This window comes from Chelon labrosus (genome assembly GCF_963514085.1).
Source record: "Chelon labrosus genome assembly, chromosome: 4".
In the NCBI taxonomy this organism is placed as follows: Eukaryota; Metazoa; Chordata; class Actinopteri; order Mugiliformes; family Mugilidae; genus Chelon; species Chelon labrosus.
In genome coordinates this window covers 32,002,798-32,023,808 of record NC_140340.1, presented here as the reverse complement: position 1 = coordinate 32,023,808, position 21,011 = coordinate 32,002,798, and the positions used below count along the sequence as shown (strand labels likewise).

The window sequence follows — 21,011 nt, the reverse complement described above, 5'->3', positions numbered from 1 at the left end:
TATTTGTTTAAGTCTGGTTTTGCTGGACTGACTCCTGCAAGCACCACACTGATTACTCCGTCCTTTAAATCAACAGTTTAATGATACTGTCAAAATAAGTGATTTATATCTTCTATTTAAATGTATTGCCATGCTAAAATGCAAAAAGGGCACCGGGGCTCTGACCAGTCAGTGAAAGATCTGCTACGTAAAAATAATAATAAAAAAAAACTAGCATGACTTAATGTATGTGCCTGTATTACACAACTGTGATAGTACCATTATGTTCTATATTTTGAACCAGCCAGACAATGTTCCAGCACCCTGCTGGATATATCACATGCTGAATTGCATTAGACTAAAAGGAAGCGTTGTATGGGCATTGCAGTCCCTTCTTCTGACCGCTCAGAGTCCACCTCCACCCTCTGGCACCCAACAATATCCTGAAATTACACATACTCACACAACGGTCATTAGTTTTGGTCTCGTCAAGTTTGGAATACCTGCCGTCTCTGCAGCGCTTTCTGATTTGTCTTATTTTTTCATTATATACTTCTGTCGCTAACTCCTGATTCAGCCCACTCTGTCCTGCATTTGGCTCTTACCCGCCCGCTAACCCCTTGATGGAACGACGTGACAGAGAACAAAGGGGAAGGCCGGGCCGTATATACACACAGGGGACAGAGGGGTGATGAGACACAGATGAAACAAATCAATACAGAGCACACACGGAGAAATCAATGAATCAATCGAAAGGGGACAACACAGGCAGCAACGCAAAGCAGGAAACCAAGAACTTAACAAAATAAAACAGGAAACAGAAACCCAGGAAGACTAATCACAAAACCATGACAGTATGACAACCTGTGTCTGCGTGGGTTCTCTCCAGGTTCTCCAGCTTCCTCCCACCGTCCAAAGACATGCTGGTTAGGTTCATTGGTGATTCTAAATTGGCCGTAGGTGTGAGTGTCTCTCTGTGTTAGCCCTGTGATAGACTGGAGACCTGTCCAGGGTGGACCCCGCCTTTAGCCCCAATGACAGTACCAAGGGGCAGTCTGTGTTAATCTGAGATACTCAGCTGGATACACTTTGTGGGTTTTGTGGGTTCTGGCAAGGTAGGACCCATATGCAGGATGCAGAATTACTTTAATAAAAAGTTACCAACTTGGTAACAAAAGACGCTGCAGGAAAGGCAGGCTATCCAAAAAAGACAACTCCAAACACAGGTGACGACCAAAACCAAGACGAGAACTCATGGAAACACAAGGACATGAACGGTAGGATAAACAGAGGTAACATCAAGGACGACGTGATGAAATAACAAGAGACAGGTGAGACCAATGAGGGGAGGAGCACGCAGAAAAAAAGACACGAGGCAAGACAGGTGAGGTGAGGTGAATCAATTAATTGATCAATTAAATCCAACAGGAAAACTGATTACAAAATAAAGCAGGAAACACAAGACAACATTACAGAAAACATCCAAAACTCACAGCCATGACACTTTAGTACTGTTTTAACGGCCGACTGCAGGGTTTACAGGGTCACAGGATGTTTCACAAGAAACACTAATAAAGAGACCCAGCAGCAGCAGGCCTCAGTGAGATAAAATGGCAACAAAGGAACACTTCCACCTGACACGTGAACACACACGAGTGGGAGGCCCATACAATCCTGGGTCAACAAGATAGTCTTCAGCCTAAGAATAGTTTGTGTGATGGTGTGTGTCAGGCTCTAAACCTGCTGCCTCTGAGCCCCCTCAAACAAATTAAAACATGTTGGACCATCTGGAATGGTTCTGAACTGGTTTATATCTTATTTGTAGACGTATCCAAACACACCACAGTTACTTGAGGAAGGAAAGGAGGGATTTTGGGTACACTATTTTTAATTTATTTATATTATTCTTTGGTGTTGTCTTAAATGGACACAGGAAACAACTATGCCAATGATACGGGAGCAACTGATGCTCTCTCAAGATACACAGCCTGGCCAAAAAAAAGTCTCCACCTGGATTTAACTAAGCAAACAGGTAGGAGCCTCCAATTGGATAATTACTGCATGGGTGATTATCTTTCAGCTGACAACAAGTTATTTAACCCCAACTGATGCAATGAGTAGCTTCTCATTTCTTCAACAACCATGTCTAAAGACACATCCTGTGGTCGTGGAGAAGATGTTAGTCTGTTTAAGAAGGGTCAAATCATTGGCATGCATCAAGCAGAGAAAACATCTAAGGAGATTGTAGAAACTATTAAAACTGGATTAAGAACTGTCCAACGCAATCTGAGTACATGAGTTTTTTTTTTTTTTTTTTTTTGGAGTAATATGCCAGATGTTCCATAGTCTGTGATTGTGTCTGTCTCCTTTTAACTACTGAGCTGTGTTACAAATCTAGGAGGAAAACAGTGAGTTGTGGTTTAGTGCAAAGTTGGTAGAGGAGTCTTTGTGGATGCATAACTTCTAGTGAGTGACTTGTAACTGTCAGTATTACATATTGCATTAACAGTTTACGCCACAGGGTGGCGCCTCCTTTGTTTTCACCGCTTAGTACGGCAAGTATCACACTTGCATCTGTCTCTTTTTTTTTTAACCTCCGTAATGTGGATGCTGGTGGAGGCTACAAGCCATGACTGTTTTATTGTCCGTGAGTGTTGTAGAATATGCCGTGGGACCTGGCTTTATGTGGTCCTTATCTGTGTTTAATAAATGAATTGTGTGGAAATCCCTCCACTTCGTCTCCTGCCTTGCAACTTTATTCATGCTGAAGCATGTTGCTAGCAATCGTGACTAAGCTTCTCTCCAACGCCACGTTACAGACTCCTCTGACTTTTTACATTGGATCCATTCTTGAATATAGAAATACTGACTATTGCAGCTTTTAGGCCTAAGTGATGTGTAACCTTAATTTATGTTTGAAAAGAGAAGAGCAATTAAAGGAAAAAGGGTGACACTTTATTTTATTGATTTAATAAAAAGCTGGAACAAACTTACACATACATCGATCAACCACAACATTAAAACCACTGACAGGTAAGGTGAATAACATTTTCTGGTAACACAATTCAGTGTTCTGGTGGGAAACTTTTGGAACTGGCATTCATTGGTGTGGATGTTACTTGACAGGTACCACCCACCTAGACCAGACCAGGCACCCCCACCCCATAGCAATGACACTCCTTGATGGCAGCAGCCATCCCCAGCAGGATGCAGCCTGAAACAGGCACACACACAAAAACACTTTAGGAACAACTCAAAAAACATGAGTTGATTTGTTAAACTGGCCTCCAAATTCATTAGATCCCACATTGTAAGTATCTGGGATGCTCTGGAACAAGCCTGATTCACAGAGGCCCCTCCCCTCCACCCATAGGACCCAAAGGCCCCCACAAACAACATTCTGTTGCCAGGACACCCTCAGAAAGCCCATGTCCATCCTCTGATGAGTCAGAGTATGCCTGTTTTGAAGGCATGAGGGAGACCTACACAATATTAGTAGTAGTTAAATGTGCTTTACAGTCAGAGGTGAGAACATGCACAAACATCCAGGTGGAGTGTTGACCTTCCACACAGAGTGACACACGTGCATGTATGAGTGTGTGTTTATTCAGTGGATGGCTGCTTTTGTGTGTGTTGTCTGATGGGCGTAGAGATGCACGTGTATACCTGTACAGCCGCTGAAGAAAGCAAGACGGATAAAGACATTTAGAAACTTAGTGCGTTGCAGCCTGGCAACCTGAGGGTAAGAAATGCAGTATTTGCTTAGGCATAGGGTCTTATGCCTTACCCAGGACACAAGTCAAAATCTCTTAAAAGACGGTGAGTGGGCCCTGTATGATGTGGTTACACAACACGCAGTGTATCAGAATAAGGAAAGGTTAGGGAGCTACTTCATCTAGAGGACGCCACAAAGAAAGTTTGCTTGGTGTACACATGACCCCCCCCCAACAAAACATCAATCCAAGGGGGAAAAAGACAAGGGCTTGAAGTTACTGTACTCTTTACTGTACATAAAGCCTGTGAGAGAACAGGAATCTGCTCAGAGGACACAGTCTGCATATTTTCACCTCACTGCAAGTGTTTAGTTAAGTTCATACACTCATTTCTTTTGCCAAGTACTTGTATGATTCACACAAACAAATCAAACTGTAAGCCCGTAGACACTGTTCATAGGGTCCGCAGGATCCCTATTGTTTTTCTTCCAATTTTTATTCTTCTTCGACTTAATTTTCTGCTTAGTGTCTGCCCAGGACAAACTGCGAGGGCGAAAGGCATCAAACCTGGTAACTTGGTAGAAGTCATAGCATTTCACTTTGCCAAGGTGTCAATACACATGCCTACAGCTAGGTGGCGCTATAATAAGCCAATTTACGTTTTGGCTCATATCTCGAGAACTGTGTGCCCTACAAACAAAATTCTTTCTCCGTCTAATTCCTTACGTAGCCCTGGTTCTAATGGACTAGGCCACGCCCATTTTTGTTCCACCATTTTGAAACAATTGCACCTCAAAGCAAAATAAACTCCTCCTAGCCCGTTCATCCAATTCTCAGCAAACTTGGCATCAAAACAAGAGACTGCAATCATGCCAGTGATGCTGTGCGACTGTAAGTGGGTTCAGCAGTGCTTAGAGTTAAATGTTTAAGTCAGCATGCTAACATGCTCACAGCGGCACAGTGTTTATCCATAATGTCACTGGTACAGCTGGCATTTGGCAGGAATAATGTGAAAATTCACCACCATGCAAATGTAAGCATAAAACTAAATGACAGTTGAGGCTCTCATTTTGAAAATAAACTAACAAATCAGAATAATTGAAATCAATGAAAATCAAGAGATCATCAATATTGTCAAGTCGGAAGATTCCTCATTGCACTGAACTGCATAAACGACATTCCTCTGTTTTAGGCTGTTTCTGCCAAGTATCATGAAATTATTTCATTTGAAAATATTTCATGAAAATTCCCCTGAGTTTCTCTGATACTCAGGTCTTGTACAGTGAGGAAACAAAACAACCCCTTCACAAACGCATGACTCAGCACAGCAGAGCTGAGTTCTTCAGGTCAGGATTCAGCAGTCCACCAGTAGCTGCCTTTGTCTTAGCCCTGCTTTTTTGGATATATATGATAGGAGTCAGTGCGCAAAACAAAGGAACAAGTTGGCCGTCACATACACATCACCGAAGTTTCACAGTTTGTTGATGGGGAACATAAATGGGTGTACCAAATATAATGATAATGGTCTATAATAAATACAGTTCAGTGAAAACCACAAATGTGAAGGTGTGATAGAGCTCAAAAGTTGGTAGGGTTAACCATCTGTGTACTGTTGATATCTACACAAAATTCCATTGGCAATCCTTTCAGTGGTGTCTAGATATTCCTGTTCAGACTAAAGTGATGGACCAATTGACCTGCCACAAAACACAGCATTGCTGTTGCTCGAGTACTACTGCAACCATGTCTAAAAACACGAGACATAATAGGTATATTAGAAAAATAGAGTTGACAAAAACCTCCTGTAGATACTTTCCAAGACTTTGAGTTTGTTCTTATAAGCTTCAATATACAGCTTCAATATATAGCTTCACACAAGCATTGCACACTGGCAAAACAAGCTGACATTGGCTTATACAGTGAAAAACAGAGGAGTGCTGGCAATAGAGTTTGAAGCGAGAGGGAGAGAAGGGAGAACAGCTGTTGTCACTATGTGGGTGACTCTGGGGTTGCTGCCTCAGCAGGCATCCACTAAGAATTTTTGGTCAACATTATAATCTAGAAGTGTAGTTTCACTGCAGGACTAATTTGTTTTGTGTAAGAGTGAATACAGAATGTCTACAAGTAAGATATCAGCATATGATTAAACTCTTCATTATCTGTTCGAAAAACTGACCTATTACTCAGATTTCACAAGTGGTCCTTCCAACAGAATGCCGCCATTATCTAGAAAAATATTCCACAAGAGGTATAAGAACCGCTTTCAGATTGTATTATATTTTGATACAATCCATAGTCAAATTGGACCCTGCATTACCATCTCATAGCAACATAAACAGCAGTCTCACCACCTGCAGTATCACATTTAAAGCACACAAACCATAGTACAGAATGTTCATCAAACACACCCCTTCAGCTCTGCTCAGCATTGCATTCTGGACCACGTCGGTCAAACCTGCACTAAAAAGACACATGGTCATGTCCACCAATAGTCACAGCTCAGTATTAGCATACTGTACCCACATTTATGCATAAACTGATCAGTTGGAAAGTCTTTCTCTACACAGCAGCTGTGGTAATGTTTTCCTCAGTGCTGTTGGCAGTGGCTGCCGCGCCGATTGTCCCATTGACTGGTGTGTGTGGGGTGACTTTTGCCAGACGGTGCTCCTTGCTATGGGTACAACTACGAGTGCAGAAGTGGCAGGAGGCGCAGGCCGAGTTGCAGCAGGGTAAGAAACGACAGATGCTGATGCGCCACAGGAACCAGCCAGGTGACCAACAGCACCAACAGAGCACTATGCCACCCGCCACCACACCTAGGATGATATAGAGAACCAACAGGGACAGAGAGGCAGGGGAATCTGGAAATACAAGGAGCAAAATACATTTTATTTTATTTGACAGCTATATTTAAAATCATAATTAAGAGTGGGAAACACCTACTCAGTGCTAGTGACTTACAGTATGAAGAACTGACATTTCTTACATTTTTAGGGTTTGAATCATAGACTGTATATAAATATAGACAACGTATTTCCACTTCCTTGCATTATCCAAACTGATGCTTGTTTCCCGGGGATACAAGCGGCACCATCTTGTGAGTTTGGAGCCAGATTCTGCGCAGTATGTTCGAAAGTGGACCCACGTGAAGCCACATTATCACTTTTTCATTTGATTAATACTGCGCTCTGCTCTACTTCCAGCAGTTACAAAGAAAAGTTGGATTATACTCTGTACTTATTTATTATTTATGTCTCGCACGGTCGTACGGACCGCTTTACGGAGTGGTTGACATGGCAAGTAGTATTGATCATAATGTCACATCCTGCTTGTTTATTCATTCATTCATTCATTCATCTTCTGTAACCGCTTGTCCTGTGAAGGGTCGCAGGGTGGCTGGAGCCTATCCCATCGGGCAAGAGGCGGGGTACACCCTGGACAGGTCTCCAGTCTATCACAGGGCTAACACAGAGAGACAGACAACCATTCACACTCACACCTACGGCAAATTTAGAATCACCAATTAACCTAACCGGCATGTCTTTGGACGGTGGGAGGAAGCCGGAGTACCCAGTGGAGCTTTACTTGCTTTGGCTTCACTTTAGAGGAGCCGTTCCTATGAAGGGCCATAAGGGACATTATTCAGAATTAGACTCATATACACACGTCAAAATGCTCTCACATACACATGTCAAATTTGAGTAGAAAAGGAAGTTGTTTTAGTGGAAACGGAAGGCATTTAAGTAGAAATGAAAGTCGTTTGAGCAGAAACCAATGATTATATATACCAGTGGCGGCCGTCATGGCCAGCAAAGCCTTCTCTGCTGGCCTAAACTTTATCAAAATCACTGATTTACATTAATCTTATTAAATTATTCCCAATAGCCTATTCTTTTCATGTTATGGCTTGTCTGTCTCTCAGCTGCGGTGCTTCTGGCAGTGTAACTTTGCATTAGAGCTTTTATCCAATCGTATTTCAGCCATCACGTGTTGCCGGAGTCAAAGAAACACATTGTAATGATGCCGTTCCTTTAACCAATCGCATTTCAAGTTGGTATTCTTAGGCCTTCTCTGTGGCCTATGGTAGTGTCAGCGTTTTCGCGTCCTCTGATTGGACGGTCAAAGAGCCGCTCCGTTTAAGCCAAGCTAGAGGTTCATGTCCATCTGTTGCTAGCTGCAGAAGCAAATCGTCCCCGTTAATGTTTTGAATTTTTTTTGTGACTCACAATGGTCGAAGGAGGAGAAGTTATTGATTCTGTTGGAGATCTTCTTAGAAGGACCATACTCGGATACTCCAAAAATGGGCATGGGGTTAGGGACGGACCGAACAGAGCCTGGTTGCTGAAGCATGCCCACGCAACCCTCTCCTTGAGCAAGACACTGATTCAGACTTTATTTGTCCCGGGGGGCAATTTAAGGCACAAGTGAGCAGCTTAACGTGCAAGTACAGACATTTTAAGGAGCAAAAACCAAAAATAGAACAAATACAAAGTATATACAAGTTACCATGCCACAAATGTTTTAACTATCCAGAATGTCCATGGAGAACGTAAACCGACTGTAGGAGTAAAGGGACTAAAGTGCAAATGTAAACAGTAAACAGTAGTTGCAGGGATTATACATTTACAAGTTATTGTCGAGGTAGAATGGGTAATAAATATAAAAACAAAATAAAATAAAAATAAAAATATATTTTAAAAAAGGTGAGGAATGTTCCTGGGCAGTTCCTGGGAGTATAGAGGTGGGGGGCAAGGGTGCTATGGCTGTGTGTGTGCTGGAGAAGAGTCAGATTGAGTGAGTGTGTGGGGAGGAGTTTAGGAGGAGGATGGCTTTGGGGACGAAGGTGGCCTTTCTCCTCTGAGTTCTGCAGGCGGGACAGCGGAGCCGTCGTCCAGAGGGGAGCCACTGGAATGCTGAGTAGAGGACGTGTGAGGGGTCTTTGGTGATTTTTTTCTGCTAAGTTGAGTGTCTGTTGGTCGCGAATGTGAGCAAGAGTTCTTACAGGCAGGTCAATGATATCTAACGTATCTAACGGCGCGTGCTCTGCTGCGACGACACACGTCAGTCAATGTTCCATGGCGGCGTCACGTCTCTGTCTACCGTCGGTTTGTTTGTACCAGTGTGTCTAGCGTTTGTCTCGTGAAGTTTCTCGCTAGTGTCTACGTCTTATCCACTCGTCGTTCTACGGATTGTCAAGAATGAGGGATCTAAACACACTCATCGCAATCGCGCTCATAACATCGTGGATTATTCAAAACAACAACCTGGCGCTGGCATTACTAACCAGTGACCAGAGACCACTCACCTACAGCCGGGCGGATCTCCTTCAGCTCCGATCCTCTGCACTCTGCCAGCAAAAACCACCAGTTGCACTCCCACCGGAGATTAAACCAAGGCGAAGAGGCAGACGAGGAGGCGTAAGAACTAGACTCCGGAAGCGTCCCTTCAGACCCCCTCTCCCTTCCATCATATTAGCGAACGTTCGTTTGCTCAGGAACAAAATGGACCTGCTGCACGCTAAGTGCTCCATGGAGAGAGGCTACAGGGACGCCTGCATCATCGCGCTCACTGAAACCTGGCTGGACGAAGAGGTCCCAGAGCCCGAGGTCAGTCTTGATCCCTTCACCATCCTAAGAGCTGACAGGACCCATCAGTCAGGCAAAGTGAGAGGTGGTGGGATCTGCATCTACGTCAACAACAGATGGTGTGATAACATCAAGATCCATAACAAGGTTTGCACACCAGATGTGGAGATGATGACCGTGAGCCTGCGTCCCTTCCACCTCCCCAGAGAATTCCAGACGGTGGTTGTCACCTGTGTGTACATCTGCCCAAATGCCAACGCTAGGGTAGCAGCAGAGCTGGTAGCCGACAACGCTAACACCATGCTGGCCGCCTACCCGGAGGCTCCGGTGTTTATACTGGGTGATTTTAACAACTGTAGGCTCAGCGATGTTCTGCCATCCTTCCACCAGTTCGTGGATGTTCCAACGAGGAAAGAGAACATTATTGACTTGTGCTATGGCAATGTTGCCAGTGCCTTTACCGCACATGCCTTTCCGCCACTTGGTTTCTCTGACCACAACGTCATCTTCCTCCTCCCGCAGTACAAACCGGAACTGAAACGAATCAAACCAACAACCTACAGCGCCACCCTACGGTCGGAGGACGCTATTCAGCAACTCCAGGGCTCTCTAGCCTGCACAGACTGGGACATTTTTCAGGGCACCTTGGACGAGAGGGTATCCACCATCACTGAGTACATCAAGTTCTGTATCCACACCACCATCCCCACCAGAACTGTCAAAAGATACCCAAACTCCAAACCCTGGATTACCCCCCACATAAAACATGCACTTAAAGAAAAACAGACAGCATTTAGGAAAAAGGACTGGTCCACTCTCAAAATACTCAACAGACAAGTAAAGAATGACATTATCAGAGCCAAAATGCAATATAAAAACAAACTGGAGCAGGAGTTTAGCAACATGAACACAAAACAAGCATTCCAGAGAATCAAAAAACTTACAGGTCAAGAACATAATCAACATCACAGGCCAAGTCCGGACCCTCTACATAATGCAAACACCCTGAACAGTTTCTTCAACCGGTTCGACACCCAAGACCACACCCCCACCTGTGAGGAATTTCTCAGAACCCTCCCCCCTCAGGAACCTCACCACCCGCCCTTCACAGAGGAAGAGGTTCAGCGGCAGCTGGCCAGGTGCAAAGTTGGCAAGGCACCAGGGCCAGACGGCATCCCGGCAAAGGTGCTGAAGTGCTGTGCCATGGAGCTCTCCCCCATCATCCACTCCATCTTCTGGGAATCCTACAGGACAGCAATACCCACCCTCTGGAAAACATCAACCATCACACCTGTACCCAAGAAACCACGCCCCTCAGAGCCCAACCACTTCCGTCCAGTCGCACTCACCCCAATAGTGATGAAATGCATGGAGAAAATCATACTGCACCTCATCCTACCAACAGTGAGCACACAACTGGACCCATACCAATTTGCATACCGGCCGAAAAGAGGGACAGAGGACGCAGTGGCATGCCTTCTCCACTCCCTCCTTCACCACCTCCAGACTCCCCATAACTTCGCCTCAGTTCTGTTTGTTGACTTCAGCTCTGCATTTAATACAATCCAGCGCCATCAACTAATCAAGAAATTACAGCACCTGAATGTCACCCCTCTCCTCATCCACTGGATATATAACTTTTTAAGCAACAGGCCACAGACGGTGAAAATGGGGACAACATCATCATCTACCATCATCACCAACACTGGAGCCCCCCAAGGTTGCGTACTCAGTCCCTTCCTGTACACACTTTACACAAATGACTGCCAGAGTTCACTACCCAACACCACTTACTACAAATATGCAGATGACACAGCCATAGCAGGACTACTTACAGACAACAGTTCCATCACAGCTTACCACCAGTCCATCACAGATTTTGCACTGTGGTGCTCTGTTAACTACCTCCAACTCAACATTGACAAAACAAAATAACTGGTCATTCACACATCAAAAACAGCCCCTGGACTCACCCATATCACCATCCATGGCCAGCCAGTTGAACAGGTCAGCACTTTCAAATATCTTGGCCTCATCATGGACAATAAGCTTAACTTCAATGAACATGTCACCATCATACAGAAACGTGCACAACAGAGACTGTATGTAATACGCAAACTAAGATCACTGTCTGTTGCCCCCCACCTCCTTCTGCTACTCTACAAAAGCATCATCCAACCCCTTCTACTTTACTGTTCCCCCTGTTTCTTCACCATATTAAATGTTACCAGCAAGAACAAACTCATTAAAATCTCACACATAGCATCCAAGATAATACAGCTTCCCACCCCCAGTCTCACTGATGCAAATGACACAGCCACCACACGCCTTGCCCGCACCATAACAAGTAGCCCTGACCATCCCCTGAACCGTTTTTTCACCCTACTCCCATCTGCCCGCTGATACAGAGCCCTGGACTGGAAAAAAGCGCACTTTAAGAAGAGTTTTGTACCCTCAGCCATCACTGCACTTAACAAACTCCAGTGACAATAATCCATCCCCTCTATTCTTTTGTGTTTATGTTGTCTGCACTGTCCACTTTTGCTTGCACTGTGTTGAAGAGGGAGGGTAACTAGAGGGGAGGGGGGGTATGGTGTGTCATATTATATGTTATTTGTTATATGTGATGTGTGATATACGTATGAGACTGTGATGTTAACATCAATGCTGCTGTCTTTTATGGAATGGAATGACGTGTGAAGAAGAATATCCTTTATAGGACAATAAAGACTCTATCTATCTTTCTATGATCTTAGAGCAGACTGAAACAGTGCTCTGCAATCGGTTTCTGTTGTGGAGGCTGATGGAGTGGAACCAGCAGGTTATTGAGAAGGTGATGATGCTCTCAATATAACTGTAATAAAAAGTCTGTAGAATGTCTTTGCTGAATCCAAAGGAGCTGAGTTTCCTCAGGAGGTAAAGACGTTGCTGTGTTGGAGGAGAATTTCAGGAGATTATTGAAGATCTGAACTCCTCAACCAGCTCCACTGGCTTCCATGGATGATGGTGGTGGCTGCTGTAGGCAGGTCCCTCTGATTCTTGGAGAAGGTCAAGGAAGACCTACATTTCAAGGCCTTCCTTGTTTTCTTTTATCCCACAGTTGTGACAGAATAGTATTGTAAACTCATCACTGTAAGTATTTTTTATACTTTTATTTTCCTCCTATAGTTGCAGTGTGGATCACTGGTGACATGATTGTCTAGCATGGGCTCTAGAGAGCTACAGACACCTTCAGTAGTAACCTCTGCAGGCTGGACGTGTGCATCTGTTTGACTGGTGTGGACTTGGTGTGGAAAGGTTTTCTCTTCTTCTTTTCATAATCCCTGCGAGGAAGAGCAGCACTGAATGTCCTCATTATCCTCTAAGATGTCAGTGATAAGGAGGAGGTCAGCGACATCAGTCTGGTCATCATGATGGAGAACATCCACCCACTTAGCACCTTTGCCCTTCCTATGAGCAGGGGTGCACATAACTGGTTCGCAGGTACACATGCGCGAAAAAAATCAGGAATGCGTAATACCACTTGCATTACTATGCGCCTTTGCGTACTTGATCATCTCATCTAACCATACACATGTTGCTTGTCAACTACTGTCAGAGATGTCCAAAAAGCAACAGACATTAAGCAGCTTCTCTGGCTTCTTTGTAACGTTGCCGTTACATTGATCGTATGGAAAAGTCAAACGAGACGTAAATATTACCTACTTCAATTGGTGGACTAATATCTCCCAACCTCAAACTGACACACTTTATTTAAAAGTATCACCCCTCTTAACACTTAAACTTCAAGTTTTGACTTTGGTGCCGGTTTGATAAACGCTACAAGTTCCTGTTAGCCACGGCAACACACTGGAGCTTCGGTGGAAGGCTAGACTAAGGCTTGATTCATTAGCTGGCTAATTAGATAGTTAGTTTCAGCTACCAGGCTACAGCGCCTCACTTTTTCCACATTTTGCTATGTTACAGCCTTCTCCCAAAATGGATTCAATAATTGCTTTGCAATGTTTGCAAATTTATTAAAAATAATAAAAAAAAAAGAAATCACATGTACACAAGTATTCACAGCCTTTGCCATGAAGCTCAAAATTAAGCTCATGTGCATCCTGTTTCCACTGATCATCCTTGAGATGTTTCTACAGCTTAAATGGAATCCACCTGTGGTAAATTCAGTTGATTGGACATGATTTGGAAAGGTACACATCTGTCTATAGGTCCCACAGTTGACAGTGCATGTCAGAGCACAAACCAAGCATTAAGGCAAAGGAACTGTCTGTAGAGCTCCGAGACAGGATTGTCTTGAGGCACAAATCTGGGGAAAGGTACAGAAAGATTTCTGCTGCTTTAAAGGTCCCAGTGAGCACAGTGGCCTTCATCATCTGTAAATGGAAGACGTTCAGAACCACCAGGACTCTTTCTAGAGCTGGCCAGCTGTCTAGAGCGATCGGGGGAGAAGGGCCCTAGTCAGGCAGGGAGGTGACCAAGAACCTGATAGTCAGTCTGTCAGAGCTCCAGCATTCCTCTGTGGAGAGATGAGAATCTTCCCGAAGGACAACCATCTCTGCAGCAATCCACCAATCATGCCTGTATGGTAGAGTGGCCAGACGGAAGCCGCCCCTTAGTAAAAGGCACACGGCAGCCTGTCTGAGGTTTGGCAAAATGCACCTGAAGGACTCTCAGAACATGAGAAACAAAATTCCCTGGTCTGATGAGACAAAGGCTGATTTGGTGTGAATACCAGGCATCATGTTTGGAGGAAATCAGGCACTGCTCATCACCAAGTCAATACCATCCCTACAGTGAAGCATGGTGGTGGCAGCATCATGCTGTGGGGACGTTTTTCAGCGGCAGGAACTGGGAGACTAGTCAGCAATGTACAGAGACATACTGGATGAAAATCTGCTCCTCTGCTCCGCTCTTGACCTCAGACTGGACTGACGGTTCAGCTTTCAGCAGGACAACGACCCTAAGCACCCAGCATATTCAGAAAGACTTGAGGCTGCATCAACAAAGTATTAAGCAAAGGCTGTGAATACTTATGTACATGTGATTATTTATTTTTTATTTTTAATAAATTTGCAAAAATCTCAAAAAATATTTTTTTCATGTTGTCATTATGGGGTGTTGTGTGTTGAATTGAATTTTGAGGAAAAAAATGAATTTAATTCATTTTGAGATTAGGCTTTAACATAAGAAGATGTGGGAAAAGTGAAGCACTGTAAATACTTTCTGTATGCTGAAAATTAGTACATGAGAGAGTTAATCATGACATCTATCGGACACTTCAGAAAATTGGTTTTCAAGATTACCAAATTCAGATGTGTGGAAATGTGGAAAAAGGCTGAATTAACAACCATGCAATGTGAATGTATTGAAGGTCATCGTAAAACAAAACTGCCACTGAAAAAGGACAAACATGTTAAAAAGATCTGAGGAGTGGCATTGAAAAACCTAAAAATGTAAAAGAGTAGTAAAGTAACGTTTTTTAATTCCAATATTTGTTTGAATGCCGTTACAGTGTTTTTCAATACAAATGTCTCAATGCGAATGTGAGATTATTCAAGTTTTTCTTTTCAATGTCAATTTGTACTTTCAGTGCCAGTGTTCAGTGTTTTATACGGTGGCACTGAAGGTCAATACACAACGACATTACAGAAAACACAACGACATTACAGATTATGGAAAGGGTGGGGACAACACTCCTTGTTTCTGATTGGACAGAACCCGACAGTGTAACGCCATTTCCTGTTTCTACTCCGCTGTGTCCGTGCACGAGTTTTAAACCGCGTTGGAAAGAACGGAGGACGAGATGACATTAATAGAGGAATATTTTGAAAGAGGACATATATATAATCTCATTCTTGATATGCTTTCAACCCATAATGACATTAACATGTCCCTCTGAACCGTGAAAGCACGGTTGAAGGAGTTAGGACTGAGTAGACGGGGCTACTACGTCCTCATCGTGCGTCTCCTCGGTCTCTTTAAATAATGCCAGTGTCTTTCCACGAGACATGCAGAAATTTGGCAACGACTCAAACTTCTTTCCACAATGTGGACAGTACATGTTGTCTGCTTTCAAAGATCATCAGCAGTGTCTACATTTCTTGACTGGCAGTGAAACAACCAATCACATCAGCTTATGTTTTGGCACGGGTTCTGTCCAATCAGAAACAAGAGGTGTTGTCCCTCCCCTTTCCGTAATCTGTAATGTCTGAAAGAACTTGGTGTGCTCGTCAAATTAATACACATTTATTATCGCAAATTACTCACTCACCCGTCGCTGACTCATGACTGGGAGCGCTGTCTGGCATGCCACAATTCATATGTAATGGGATCAGCACTGTGGGAGGATTCACAGTGGTTGGGGCTGGGGTAGCTTTTGGTGGTCCAGGTTCAGGGGGTAAAAGCTGACCTGCTGATGAAGGACAGATTTGAGGAAATTAAATTGCATCAGCTTAAATTTCCTCATTCCATACATTTGCCATAACATTTCAAAATCCTCAGATATCCTCTCGTCACACTGGTGGGACAGAAATGAGGGATTTTGTAGGAGTGGCTGAAATGGTACCAACCCATCACTTAACCGACCTTTGCAGCCTGTAGTGAGGTTTTCCTCCAGGTCGCTTCCATCCCCACAGTTGTCGATGCCTTTTTCATCACACACCAGACTGAGAGGGATACACTTCCCATTCTTGCATGAAAAGTAGGGTTCACTGCTGCACTCTGACTGGTTGAAGCCTGAGGAGGAAGATAACAATTAAGTCAAGGTGCAAGAGGAAGGAACAGGTTGGGCATCCTAATTTTAAATCATTAAACTAAAAGAGAAGCTACAGCACATTGAAGAGAAATTGCCTTTGTGGATTCTTAATCAGCACATGAAGTCAGATTTTCATATACATTGTTACATGAGCCATCCATTCATTATAATATGTATGAGTTTGTTTATTCAGTTCCTGCATTACCATTACCTGGACTTCCCTTTACCCAAATACAATAAATACTACACAAATATACAAAACTACCTAAAGCAAAATGGTAACTAAGGATCATGTAAATTCCAATAAACCCGATGCTGATATATCCAATACTGCCTTTTGTCTAGAGTCACAGAAAATACAGACAGTTGTGTTGTTTGGCAAACAGCTAGGGTTGAGGTTGGATAAAAACTGTATCTTTCTCTAACACAGGAGACAGCTCTGTCTTGTTACCAGTGTTTTTCATTTCCTTACCCAGTCTGAATGAGGTAAAGTCTCCGACAAAGTCAACCCTGGGCTGAGTCCCCCTGGTCACAAGCCTCAGGGTCAGGTAGTTTCCTGTGGAAAGGACAGGCCGCGGTGGGCTCTTCCCACAGAGAGGAGGACCGAGGGGAGGTGAGCTCCTGTCTAGACCGTCATAGAACTGAACATATGACCCAGCGTGACACGGGTCCCCGGGACTTTCACCAGAGGTGGGCTCCAGTCTGGCATTGAGAGGGGCGGAGCCACGAGGGGACTCTGGGAAGAAAGGGGCAGGGCTCAGAGGAGCCACTCGAAGCAAGCTGTAGACCAGGAAGAAGCGGAAGTGGAACTGCACTTTGTCTTTTGGAGAGCTGGCCTGCATGGTGATGTGACAGTCGGTCCCTATAGTCACAAAGTAGTACTTCTTGGATTCCTGGTGTGAGTTGACAATCATGCCATCGTCCCGGATCGTCTGGCCACAGAAGTCCACCACGTTCACTGACAAGGAAAATGAATCCTCCAACATTACATAAAACATGACCTGTGGGCCTCTCTTAATACAACAGTAAAAAAAACGTTGATTCACTTGTATTTTTTCAGTACTGTACCCTTTATGTACCCAGTACCCAAAACAAGTTCATGCAGTTGTGTCTTCAAGGCTGGATTACTGTAATTCATTACTGTCTGGCTCCAAATAGCTCTTTAAAAAGCCTCCAACTGATTCAAAATGCCACAGCAAGAGCATTGACAGGAATTAACAAGAGTTTTAGCAGTTTTAGCTTCTCCTCATTGGCTCCCTGTCAAATCCAGAATAAATTTAAAATCCTCCTCCTTACATCCGAGGCCCTTAAAGGCCTAGCTCCATCATATCTTAAAGACCTCATTGTACCATATCATCCCAGCAGATCACTTCCATCTCAAAGTGCAGGCCTACTTGTGGTTCCTAGAATTTCAAAAAGTAGAATGGGAGGTAGAGCTTTCAGCTATCAGGCTCCTCTCCTGTGGAACCAGCTCCCAGTTTGGGTTCATGAGGCAGACACCCTCTCTACTTTTACGGTCAGGCTTAAGACTTTCCTTTTTGATAAAGCTTATAGTTAGGGCTGGACTGAACCATCCCATAGTTATGCTGCTATAGTCCTAGGCTGCTGGGGGACGATGCACTGAGCACATGTCCTCTACTCTCTTTTCTCTGGCATTTTGCTCATATGCACTAACTTCTTTTCTAATTTCTAATCTATTACTACTCATGCAATTACGTGCATGACAAAAAAAAAAGAATATTTTAACCTGATAACTTGGATTATTAAAAAGAGCAGCTAAATGAAATGGTAATTTGCTTTTAGCACACTGCTAGATGTACAAAGACACACAGTAAAGGTAAAGCTGGTCTGCCATGTGATGGACAGTTTGAGAAGCAGCTCAAAGCCCATCCACAGGCAGGACCACGACAGATGGTTGGGACAGACCCGGCTCCAGCAGCCCCCTCCCAGTCACACCCACTGCCCCTGCCTCCGGGCTGCAGGCCAAATAATGAGAAAATTTATGACTACCCCTGCAGTTTATTAGCTCCGTCTCCCTGGGAGACAACTAGATCCTCCTTCACTGACCTCCAGGAATGTCCCAGCGTCCGGGAGCCCCTGTTGGTGGGAAAGAGCTGATCCCCTCCTCACAGAACAAGCAAATACAAAACCTCAAGGGGGCATTGCTGAAAAGATAGGTGACCAGAGGACGCTAAGTCCTCAGTAAAGATTTTTACAAGCTGAAAATTCAACTCTAAACACTATCATTGTAAATGGAAATCAGTTCAGTGAGCAAATCCAGAGGGCAAGTTAGGGTCAAGATCCTGGGTGACACACTGTTGAGAGAAATGTCTTTGAGACAGCATTGTGTGGAAAAGGGCAGCAGCCTCAATGTCCATCCATGTCTAATCCTAACACAGTGTAGGCTTCTATTTTATCACTTCAAAGTCCTGCTTTACACAAACTAAGTGTATAAACAGAAACTGGTGCAGTGAGTTTTCAGAGGGGATCTATAATTATATAATGTCACCTACCAGACTGATCAGTAGTGAGGCTTAATGATTTCATGGCTGACACACTCATTTTCTAATTTGTCTTAATGGAAAACCTCATTAATGAAGTCAGAAAGTTGGAATATCCATCCATCCATCTTCTATACCCGTTTAGTCCTGTTAAGGGTCACGGGGGTCTGCTGGAGCCTATCCCAGCTGTCAAGTTGGAATATATTCTTATTAAATAAACACATAAAGTTAATTTTAGGCCTGAGTGTACATCAGGTCACAAACCAGTGCAAATGGTTTGATCATCGTTCAGATCATCTGCACTGAACCTGCATCATGACACAAGTAATGCTGTCAAACATTTACACTGTTATTTTTCTGTTTGAAGGTTATGGGTAAGGTTATGTGTACTTTTTTCCTAATTTAATTTTACAAATACAAAATTCTTATGAAGCAAATAATAAAGTTGTTATTGAATAACCAACCCCCTTTTTCCCACCTGCCTTATACTAAGAACTAAAAAAAAAAACATTAATGTGTAATTTTTACACCTCAGCTGTCACACCCCAAGACGCATCCACCTTGGAGTTCATCCCTATTTCTTTTTAAGTTGGATTTTAGGTAACCTATAGCTTGCACTGTCCTCTTATACAAGCTCCCTTATATTTGTCTTTTTTTAATTAATTGCTTAAATGGTTTCCAGATTTCCTCTTGTTTCCCCAGTTCAGATGTTATTCATACAGATTGTGTACGTAGGCTATGTGTATATGAATGATGTTTCCTGTTTTGCTTTAATACGTTAGAGGCAGAACTCAATAAACCAGCTAGTTAATCAGTGTAATGGACTAAACGAGTCATGCAAGTCAGCATCTTATTTAACATCAAAAGTAAAATGATTAGAACACGATTTCTAACGAAATTCAACTCACATTCAGCATTCTGTTTACTTGTTAGACAGGAGCAAAGACGCATCAGACCACTCTTATTACAAAACTTGTTCCCTATACTTGAAATAACAACAGGTCTCTGCATCCTACTCGTCCAAATCGTGCACAGTGACGCACAGACAAAAACAGCTTTAACTTGGCACAGTCCCGGTGCGCTTTACTCTCAGTCATCAGTTCATACTTGAAGACTATTCAAAACAACAGCCACTCACTCACCCACTGCATGTGAGTGTGTGAGGAGAGCTTCAAGTCGACATATCTGTCCCGTAAGTCTTACCGGTCTCCATGGCCGAGCTGCGGAGGGTCATGAGGCGGAGTAGGAGCACCAGCTTGAGCACGAGCATCATCCGGACTGAAAGACGAGCAGAGTCCGATAGAGTCAGCTCACAGAGGAGACATCACATCAGTCACTGTGGCTCATCCGTCCACAGGAGCAGAGCCACGTACGGGCGTCAGCTGGGTTGTGTGAGAGCGCAGATGCCTGTCCAGATAGTTTGATCGCAGCAGAGCGCTTTATTCTGCCCCCTTTATCTGTCCACGTGTCCCTCTGTCTCCATGACAACAACCAACCAGTCAACAATCAAGTCACAGAGAAAAAAATTCCGTGAATAACTTTAAGGTTAGGGTTTATTATAAACTATTGCACTTAAAGACGTAGTAGCTTGATTTGAAGATAATCAACTACACTGTAAAATCTAATAAGTTGACTTTAGTTAAAAAAAGTCCAAATTAACTCCTTGCCCCCCCCCCCCCCCCCCCCCAAAAAAAAAAACAAAAAAAACCCAAAATAAACTTAACATAGTTAATTAAAGCTGCTGTTCAGTTTATTCATTCATTCATTCATTCATTTTCTGTTGTCCTGTGAAGGGTGGGTGGGGCGAGCTGTCATTGGACGAGAGGCGTGGTACACCCTGGACAGGTCTCCAGTCCATCACAGACAGACAGACAACCATGCCAGAGTGAATATGTGCTGTAATCAAAGCTAAAGGTGATCCAACAATTGGACCAAACAGTTGTAGACAGGTAAACCCTTGTGATGTCCCTGGAGAGTCCAGGATATTGGATGTACAAAAGGCTGATAAAGCCAAGAGAGATGCATTAATGCAACATGCACAGGGGTTGTGCTCTTTGCAGAAACCCTGAAAAGATTCTGTTTGGATGCCTATGACACCGTCTTCACCTCAACCACCAGCCCTTCACAAAAGAAAGAATCTGTTCTCATGAGGATGGAGGATAAGCCCTCTCCTCGACGGAGAGCACAGACAAGGACAACGACACTGACCCTGGTCTGTAGATACACCTATTCATCATAGAATTGCTTCCTACTTCAGATTTTGAACAAACACACGTTTAAACCATTTGCTACACAGACATCAGCTACATTTAAACTGTACTTAGATAAATGTGATGAACTATTTCAAAGTTCTTTCAGAAGACAAAAATGAGGACCTCTCCTCCAGCCCATCACATTCAATAATCCTGTCTGTGCCAGCAGAATACTTCTGGGTACAAGTCTTTCTTGGCAGTCAGGTGGCTGCCCTTGCTTGCAG

General features: G+C 43.7%; 1 protein-coding gene across 1 annotated transcript; it reads right to left on the bottom strand.

Moving 5' to 3' along the window:
• Window positions 1-6,251: 6,251 nt before the first annotated feature.
• ldlrad2 (low density lipoprotein receptor class A domain containing 2) lies at window positions 6,252-19,808 on the bottom strand (the record flags this gene model as incomplete). Its single annotated transcript, XM_084543833.1, has 5 exons — window positions 6,252-6,553; window positions 15,552-15,692; window positions 15,866-16,015; window positions 16,507-16,992; window positions 19,739-19,808. 5 exons carry the CDS (start codon window positions 19,806-19,808, stop codon window positions 6,252-6,254), a joined length of 1,149 nt encoding a protein of 382 aa, XP_084399959.1.
• Between the last annotated feature and the right edge of the window lie 1,203 nt (window positions 19,809-21,011).